This window comes from Hipposideros armiger, unplaced genomic scaffold, assembly GCF_001890085.2.
Source record: "Hipposideros armiger isolate ML-2016 unplaced genomic scaffold, ASM189008v1 scaffold_96, whole genome shotgun sequence".
Classification (NCBI taxonomy): domain Eukaryota; kingdom Metazoa; phylum Chordata; class Mammalia; order Chiroptera; family Hipposideridae; genus Hipposideros; species Hipposideros armiger.
Genome location: NW_017731446.1, coordinates 2,441,503 through 2,450,863, shown reverse-complemented (window position 1 = coordinate 2,450,863; position 9,361 = coordinate 2,441,503). Strand labels below are relative to the sequence as shown.

Genomic DNA, 9,361 nt, shown 5'->3' with positions numbered 1-9,361 from the left:
GAAAGTTACTGAGAGAAGATCTTAAAAGTTCTCATCACAAGAAAAAAAATTCTGTAACTATGTATGGTGACGGAAGTTAACTAGACTTATTGTGGTGATCATTTCGCAATGATCTAATCATTATGTTGTACAACTGAAATGAATATAATGTTGTATTCTATTATACCTCAATTAAAAAAGGAATTATTCAAACCTGATTATGCTTTAGCATAACCTCTGCTACTCTCCATTGCTTATGCAGTGGCACTTTCTTATCACCAAATTGGTTTTCCACTGAAAAGTAGAAAAAGATGGAATCTCCTGTCTAACCAAATGGACTTGTTGTAAGAGTTACCATGGCTAGAAGAAAATAATCTACCTCGAAAATCCAGTGCCATCATGCAATTCCCATCCATCCTACGTTCTAATAAATGCTGACTTCAGGCAGGAAGCAACGTACATGGCTCCTTTTCCTGTGTTCCTAGGACTTGGACCTGTAGAGGTTTCCTGAATACATCAAATGAATGGGGTCCACGACATATTCACAAATCAGTAACATTTTGGCGGTGATCAAAATTTTCAGTGAAAAGAAGTATGTTTGTTAAATGTGCAAAGCTCTATATGAGGCTAAAAGAAGTCAGGAGGGCCCTTCGCAGGGCTGTTTTAGCTCCCAAACTTGGGCAGCTCCAGGTCCTTGGCTCATAAGTTTTAAAAACGTTCTAGTTATATTGTAGATACCACAGCTGTCTACCTCCCTAACACCTCAGACCTGTAACTCCTCACATCTGACTTTGCTTTCAAGCTTTAATGTGCTGCTGCCTTGTTCTCTGGTGGGGTAGGCAGCCTCCTGGTTCGCACGCACTTGTGTCCTTCCTCTTGAGTGGGGGCTGTGACTCACTGCTAACAACTAGACTATGGAAAAATGAGAGAATGTCACTTAAGATTAATTTACAAAAAGGCTCTGGCTTCCATCTTGCTCTCTCGTTTGCTCTGATGGAAGCCATCTGCCTTGTTGTGAGCTGACCTAAGGAGAGGCCCGTGTGACAAGAAACCGAGGGAGGACTCTTGATCAACAGCCGATGAGGAACGGAGTCCCTCAATCCAAGATTCGCAAGGAACCGAATCCTGCTCCAAACCACCCGACTGATGTTGGAAAGCCTGTCAAGCTTTGAGACGACTACAACCCTGGCCAACACCTGATCACAGTATGAGAGACTGAGCCAGAGTCCTGACCAACAGAAATTGGGAGATGTTTGTTTTAAGCTGCTATGTTTTAAGGTAATTTTTTACACAGCAATAGATAACCTGGGACAAATGAGGCATCACTATATCACTGCCTGAACTCTGTTTAGCAGTTACCTTGGACAAGTTACTAAGCCTGCAAAGGCTTCAGTCCTTATCTTCAAATGGGAACAACCTTCCCCACCTCACAGATTAATTGAGACGCCTATCTGAAGGTGTCTGCTCACAGACAAAAACAGCTTGATATGAACTCAGTGGTAGAAAATTTTAACAGACTCATATTGGTAGTTTAGCAGTATCTTCAAAGAGGAATTTCAATTGAACTTTTCATAATTTATATTTCCTTACATCAAAAACATGTTTAATTAGTAAAAAGAAAGGACACATTCAAAATCAGGTAAAAACCATGTTTTCCATTTAATTGACCACTTAATTCACAACGTTTCCTCCCTTGGCTGCTACTTTGGTAACAATTCGGTCCCCACCTCTCAAGAACGTTGCATCTGAACAGTGTGAGACAGAGCCAGTGTAAATACAGGCCCCAAAACTAGGGCTTTCGGAATAATAGGAACAGCAAAACCCAGCCTTTCTCTTCACTTAGAAAGGGATTGTGAGTCAGAGGGTCTAAAGCTCCACTTCCCCAAAAGAAAACCTGGAGCTCAATGTAAAAATAGAAATCAAAATGTATCAGAAATGAAGTATAGTGTCTCCTCATATATTCAAGGTCAAGATGGTTTTTGAGAAACAGGTATCTGATCAGCTGGCCTCTTGTATTAGGAATGGGCCCCCTCCAGCATTTTCAAAGGAAGAGGTTTTTGTTTCTATTTCACTTTCCAAAATGGATATAAAATCTACCAAAACGAATTGGGGTAAATCAGCTCACTCACTCCTAGATACTGATTTTTGGTTGCTGAGAACATTCAGCACAGTATTTCAAGGTAGCAAAATTCAGGGTGATCTGAGAAGAGAATTCAAAAGCGGCAGTTACATTCACTGAGATTCATGTTGAGACACACACACATACAACCTCATTTTTTTCAGTGTATATGTCAAGGGGCCGGCCAAGACCCCTGATCATCAAAATAAGTTATTTTGTACATTACAGTGCACAGAACAAGAGGGAAAGACACTTTTTTAGAGTGACGGAAAGGCATTTTGCAAAAGGTTCATATCACTCTGAGGTGGAAGGCCTGGAGCCCAGTGCCACGAGGCCTTCATTAGCTGGACCCCTCCTTTTCTTTGGTTGTGGTGGCCTCAGTGGGAGCTGTCTCCTCTGCGCGTTCTGCAGGCTTCTTCTCCTCCTTTTCCTCTTCCTCCTCCTCCTCATCCTGAGGATAGAGATCCGGGTACTTCTACATGCATTCCTGCATGGCCCGAAACTGGTCTACACAGTCTGACCCCTTGACATCCTCTGTGCTATAGTGAAAGCAGGAAAAGGCTGACTTGAACTGTTCCCCACAGGGACCACTGGCCATTCCCCCAAGGCAAGGGCAGTTCCAGTTAATGTCTCCATCTGGCAAGATCAGTCCTGGAACAGGAAGATGGGCAAGGAAAATGTGAGAGGCTGTCCTCTAGATGTCAGAAAACGCAAAACCAAATCCAGTCCCCACAAGCCACTCAAAGAGGTGGAGAGCAGGAGGAACTGTTGCCTGGCAGGCACTCACCTGAGGACGTACCTCTTAGATCAGGTTAGAATGCTAGGTGCAGAGCCAGCATTCCTGGCTCAGCTGAAGAGAAACCACCATCGGCAACTTTCTCCACATGTGACACTGATCTATGTGCTAAGCCACCTTCCAGGGCTATGGCTGGGGCTGTACTCCAAGAACTACATACTGGAATCCATTTAGTCCAAAGCAGAAGCTATCGCTTGGATGGTCAATGAGAACCTTTTAAAAGCCCAAACAATTTAAGGAGCTGAGGTATTCATCTCCACCTTCCAATATCTGCTCCCCGCCTCCCCGCCCCCACCCCCTTTCACTTTGTAGCCACTCTGAGAAGCTCAATAGTGTGAGAACAGGTAAAAAGGAGGAGGTTGAGCCTTCTGCGCTGACTGGAAAGATGTCTAAGACATGTTGTACAAGGAAAAGGCTAGTGGTATAGCAGAGTGGTCTGGTTTCATTCTTGTAAAAATGCAAAGCTTAGAAGGATACTAACTATAGGAGTCAAACTGCTACATTGTACAGATGTGTTAGGGGGGTGGTTGGGTTTTCAGATGATTTTCATTTTCAATATTATATAGGCCCTTAACTTTTGCATTTTACAACTTTTTCTTATCTTTGAAACTTGTCCTCATCTAAATAGTATTTCCTGGTTTTCTAAAATGCTTTCAAGACGATGGCTCATATTCAGCTTTGTGACAGACACTGACAGAAATATCATTCATACAGAAGTCTCTTACATGAGTTGACTATATAGAGACTGAGAACACCCTTTAAGAAAGACTCTTAAGTGTCCAATGAAATTGCACCTTACTTTTCATTCCATGGAAGTACCCAGGTCTGATGCTCTGAGCTAGTGTCCAAAGCCCTAGGCTTCGGCTGAACCTCATCTCTGAATTCTAGCTTAGAAAGCTTCAGTGATCATCAAATCTGCCGTTGCAGTTCCTTACTAGTAAAACAGGTTAACAGTGGAGATGGCAATGGAAACTGGCAGGAAGCTCACCACTAGTACCAATAGCTTCAGTGCAGGTTCTCATGTATTAAGCTGCATGTAGTAAATCACATAATCCTTTCAGCTACCTTCTGCAGTGGGTACTACTAACCCATTTACACGTGAGGTTTCTGGGGTTCAGTGGGGTCCAAGTCAGGACTACCACCAGGGTCCTTAGGATTGCCAGAGCCCATGCTCTCTGCCCCCTCATCTCACCACCTCTCCCAACTCCCCTGGGCCCACCTCAGTGCTGAAAGCATATACCAATGCCAACTCCCTGGAGGCTCAAAACTGCTAACACACCTGCACAACCAGTTTCCAAAGGAAATACAAGATTATAATACTAACATTGAAATATAATAGTTCAGGTGTGCAGGAGTCACTGCTTCATTATTTCTCAGGGGAAGATGAGCTAGAATGAGGTAGTTCTTCACAGAGAAAACTATGGTGCCAATTTGCATTTCAGGGACACAATGTAAAACCACACAGACGGTAGCTTTGGCAAGTTAAATTAAACCCAGATGGAGCATGTTTGAAAAGTAGTAATTTTGCAATTGAGAGCTCAGAACCTGAGTCCCAGAGTTCTCTGTTTCATATGCTTTTTCACACAATTATTCACTAGAAGGGGTTGCAAAGGCAAATACCTACAGGGTTTCCAAGCAGGTATACTGTAAACGACAGAAGGTAGGAGAAAAAACAAGAGAGATCATAAAGACTGGCAGGAACTGGAGGGGATATGCAGTCTCAAGGCAGGCACATTCGGCTTTTATAAAAATACTATGAGGCAGACAAAACAAGGCCTCCTTTGTCCTACAGGCCCCAGGGTGTCAATCAATTAACGAAATGTACTTAACTAATACGGACTTCAAGATGGGCAAAGTATGAGAATTTACATGTGATTTATTTTTCTTTATAAGAGTGCTGATTCAAGATCACTTCTGTAGCTGTCATTCTCAGGAAGCTAACGCTTTGTGTAACGTTGGCACTTCCCACTATTCCCAAAAGGGTGCTAGATATGCATATTTAGCGTTCCTCTAATCTCTAGGAGCAGGAAAGGTAGCAAGTGAAGTGTCCTACCTGAGAATATAAACTTTAGTTAGCATTTGAAAAATTCCAACCAGGAGCCCATACTCTACAGGTGGCTCCTACAAGCTCTTTTGACTATATCACGAATCAGCACTAGGTTTGTTAGTTATCATCATGGATGTCAGCAATGGCGATTGGTGAACTGAGCACTGTCTATGATACATGGACTATTTATAAACATTGCACATGCATACCCTCCTTCGACAGGCTGGGAAGTTTTAGTGAGTCCAACAGTCCAGAGCCTTTGCAGTGATGGCCTAGGCCCAAGTGACCATCACCTGAGTCGTGTGCAGCAGTCCTGCCTACGTTAGCTGGATCCCGCTGCTAGAAAACTGTCCCTCTATCTCAAGCGAGCTTATCCTGCAAGGTGCCTGCTGGAGTAGCTACAAGAAGGGAGCAGTGATTCCACCCCCTCACACAAGGTGTGTGACTCTTGCAGACCTGCTTGCTAATAGTCTGCAGATGTGGCAGAATTTAGTCTGGCAACTTGACTGAGCAGGAGGAACCCTGTCACCTTAACCTACTCAGAACTTTTGGAATCCACTGAACCCTGACCCCAAATTTCACCACTGGGAAGCATTCAACCAGCAGCTTTAAGCCAGTGCAAAAGCTTAGAAGAAAAGGAGGCCGAAGACGCCAGTCGGGAGACATTCTTAGTTCTAGCCTAAAGGCCAGGGAAGCGCATCAACGAGGGCCCCCAAACAGCCCCCTACACCTCTGAGGGATGTCCTGAGAGATGGCCCATGGCTGAGATGCATACCTGAAAACCCAGCCTTGGCTAGGACAAAATGGGGAAGGAATTTTGAACACTGAACTTCCCCGCATCTGTGGGTCCCTAGGAGGCCCCGCGTCACTCACCATGCTCTTCATATGGATCATTGGGGTCGTCAGCCACCAGCTCTGCATTGCTTGGAGTTTCATGGTCTTCTTTGGTCACAAATATGATTCGATCTTTCCCTAGTGTTTGGAGGGCAGAGGAAGAATCCTTTTACTCAAGAGCAGTGAATCAGCCCTAAACCCAAAACTGTCACACAAACCAAGTTTGAAGACTGTCCCATATGAAACCCCAAAGTGAGGTGACCATAAAGCTGACCTCTCTGGGTTGAGTCACTGACTCTGTATGACGGTTCAGCAGAATAATGACTTACTAGGCCGGATTTGCCCGAAATTCCTGCAGCTGGCGCTCCCCCCCACCTGTCTCCACAAGCTGCTCTCACGTGCAGAGGGGGGCATCAGTGGGTGGAGCATGAGGGACAGAAAAAAAGGCATAAAAAAATAGAAGAGGGTTCAAGATGGTGACATGGAAAGAACCTGAACGCACTTCCTCCTGTGGACACTGAGTCTACAGCTAGATATGGAACAACTTCCTCTTTAAAAAACTTAAAGGCTGGCTGAGTGACACCTGCACATTGGGCAAATAAGAAAACTACAGGGAAGCCAGTAGGAGGCTGCGACACAATCTCGCCATAAACCCCACCCTCAGCACGGCGACCCACAACCGGGAGGGAACCCAAATCCCAGAGCTTCTCTTTGCAGAGTGAAGGGATGGAACCCTACATTGGGCACCCCAACTTATAAGACATACACTTGAGAGATGAGCCCCCAAAACATCTAACTGTAGCGATCTGAGAAGCTGTTCTTAAAGGGCCTGACCCGGGGCCCAGCTCAGAGGCAGCCGATCGTGACCAGACTTAAAGTGAAGGAGATTCACCTGCTTATATTAAAGTGATGGCCTGAGACATCCAATTTGACACACACATCTACCAGCCTGCTGAAACACTCTGGGGGGACGGAGACTGGGGGGCACCATTTTCGTGCTCTCTTTGCTGTGTTCTAGAGCACCAGTATCTCTCAAAAGGGAACTTTTATGTAAACATTTCTAGTGCCCCAATTTCTGCAGCTGCCACCTAGGGGGTACCTCTTGATCGCTTGGTTCTGAAGGCCAGAAGAGCTTGTGTCCCTGGTCCCACAGGACTGTCATTATCGGTGTCACCGAGAGAAAAGCTCAAGTCCTGTCTAGCACCCTGATTTTTGCAATTGCTATTAGGGGACAACCTCTAGAGCAGCGGTTCTCAACCAGTGGGTTGCGACCTCTTTGGGGGTCGAACGACCCTTTCACAGGGGTCGCCTAAGACCATCGGAAAACAAAAAGATATTTACATTACGATTCATAACAGTAGCAAAATTACAGTTATAGAGTAGCAGCGAAAATAATTTTATGGTTGGGGGTCACCACAACATGAGGAACTATATTAAGGGGTTGTGGCATTAGGAAGGTTGAGAACTGCTGCTCTAGAGTCTAGTGGCTAGTGGTACATATATTCGTGGGTCCCATAGGACTGTAACAAACGGAGAAAGAGTTCTTAAACAGCACAGCAAGAGGCAACAGACCCAGGAGCTGGGTCTTCCATTGAAGGAGGCCCATTAGATAATATTGTGACCGTAGCCTGAGGGACAGGCTTCTAATTAAACACTCATCTAGAGACTGACTAATCCTTTTCCGAGACCTCAGAGGGCTGGTGCTATCTTCGAGCTCACCCTCTGCCAGTGTCTTTTGGAGGGGACTTTACACATGTCTGGTGCACTGTGTTTTGCAGTTGTCACCCAGGGTACACCCCTTGATTGCCTGGTTCTGGTGGCTGAGGGGTCTTGCATTCTGGGGTCCCATAGGACTGTGGCAATCAGAGACGGTTCTTGGGAGGCCACAACCCCTATGGCACTACATGGAGCGTGAACTAAGGCATGCCCCACCCCCGTCTTTCTGTAAAGAATGCCTCTTTGCTTGTCCTGGAGCTTCAGCCTGAGGAGCAGGGGGCAGGCTTGGCATACATCTGGGGGTATTTGGAGCTGCTCTCAGAAATGTAGGCTGTGGATACCAACGTGGTGTTCTCCCTTTGCCGTACTCCAGCTTGCTGGTATCCCCCAAAAAAGAGCTTATACCTTCCTTTGTCTGGAGTCCTGATTTTTGAGACAGCCGCCCAAGAGACACCTGCAGATCGCCTGGCTCTTGTGGTCAGTGGGATATGTGCTTGTGATCCTACAGGTCTGCATATATTTGCATACTTTTACAAGTTGATGCCTGAGTGTCTGGCTTCTAGTAAGCCTGAATTCGGGTGCTGAGATCCTCCTTTTTGAGACAGTAACAGTCTTGGCACATTCTCAACTGCTAAGAGCTTTTAAAAATATAACAGGCTGCTTGGACAAGCACAAAGGCTGAGACAACCAAGACCTGGGGCAGGGTTGAATGAGGTTCATCTACACGAGGCCACTTTTTCAAGACTGAGAGAGGTTATAATTTCATCTAATGCATAGAAACCAACACAGTGAGTCAAACAAAATGAAGAAACAAAGAAATATTTTCCAAATAAGAAAACAAGATAAAACTAGGGGGGGGGCGGGCGAGAATGAGAAAAGTAATGGTCATAAAGATGCTCAGTGAACTGGGGCGTAGAATGAATGAACACAGTGAGAACTTCAACAGAGATGGAAAAATAAATACAGCAGAGGGGTTCCACAATAGACTGGATGAAGAAAAAACGATCAGTCAACTCAAAGAGAAGGTAGTGGAACTCACCTCCTGAGAACAGCAAACAAGAAAAATAATGGAAAAAAGTGATGATATCTTAAGGAACTTATGGGACAATATCACACCAACTTAATGTTTGCATCATAGGGCTCCCAGAAGGACAAGGGAGAGAGAAACGTGCAAAACTCTTATTTGGAGACATACAGGCTGAAAACTTCCCTAACCTGGTGAAGAAAACCTATATTTAGATTCAGGAAGCCCAGAGAGGTCCAAAAAAGAGGAACACAAAGAGACCCACAACAAAACAAATTAAAATTAAAAAGTCACAAGTTAAATATAAGGAGAGAGTATTAAAAGTAGCATGAGAAAAACTTGTTAAGTATGAGGAAACCCCATAAGACTATCAGATTTTTTAGCAGAAACTGCAGGCCAGAAGCGAGTGGCATGATATATTCAAAGTGCTAAAAGGAAAAAAAAAATCCAACCAAAAATACTCTAACTGGCAAAGTTAGTCATAAATAAAAGGGAGATAAAGGGTTTTCCAGACAAGCAAAAGCTAATGGTATTTATCACCATTAAACCCAACTTACTAAAAATGTCAAAGGGACTTCTTTAAGCTGAAAAGGGTGCTAATTAGTAACAAGAACAGATACAAAAGAATAAATCTCACTGGTAAGCTAAATATGTAGTAAAGGCAGTGGGTTAATCACTTATAAAGCAGGCAGCAAGTTTAAAAGACAAAAGTAGGGCCGGCCGAGTGGCGCGTTGGTTAAGAGCTGGCTTGGGACACCAGAGGGCCCCGGTTCAGATCCCACATATGAGGGCCAGTGACACTGCCCTCTACAGCTAAGATGCTGAACAACAGCTCAACTTGGAGCT

At 44.7% G+C, this 9,361-nt stretch overlaps 1 protein-coding gene across 1 annotated transcript; it reads right to left on the bottom strand.

The window, feature by feature from the left end:
* Nucleotides 1-1,614: 1,614 nt before the first annotated feature.
* CHCHD4 (coiled-coil-helix-coiled-coil-helix domain containing 4) lies at nt 1,615-6,217 on the bottom strand. The gene is made up of 3 exons (XM_019645942.1): nt 6,105-6,217; nt 5,815-5,913; nt 1,615-2,749 (listed from the first exon to the last, which is right to left on the bottom strand). The coding sequence occupies exons 1-3, from the start codon at nt 6,202-6,204 to the stop codon at nt 2,574-2,576; spliced, it is 375 nt and encodes a 124-aa protein (XP_019501487.1). The 5' UTR covers nt 6,205-6,217; the 3' UTR covers nt 1,615-2,573.
* Between the last annotated feature and the right edge of the window lie 3,144 nt (nt 6,218-9,361).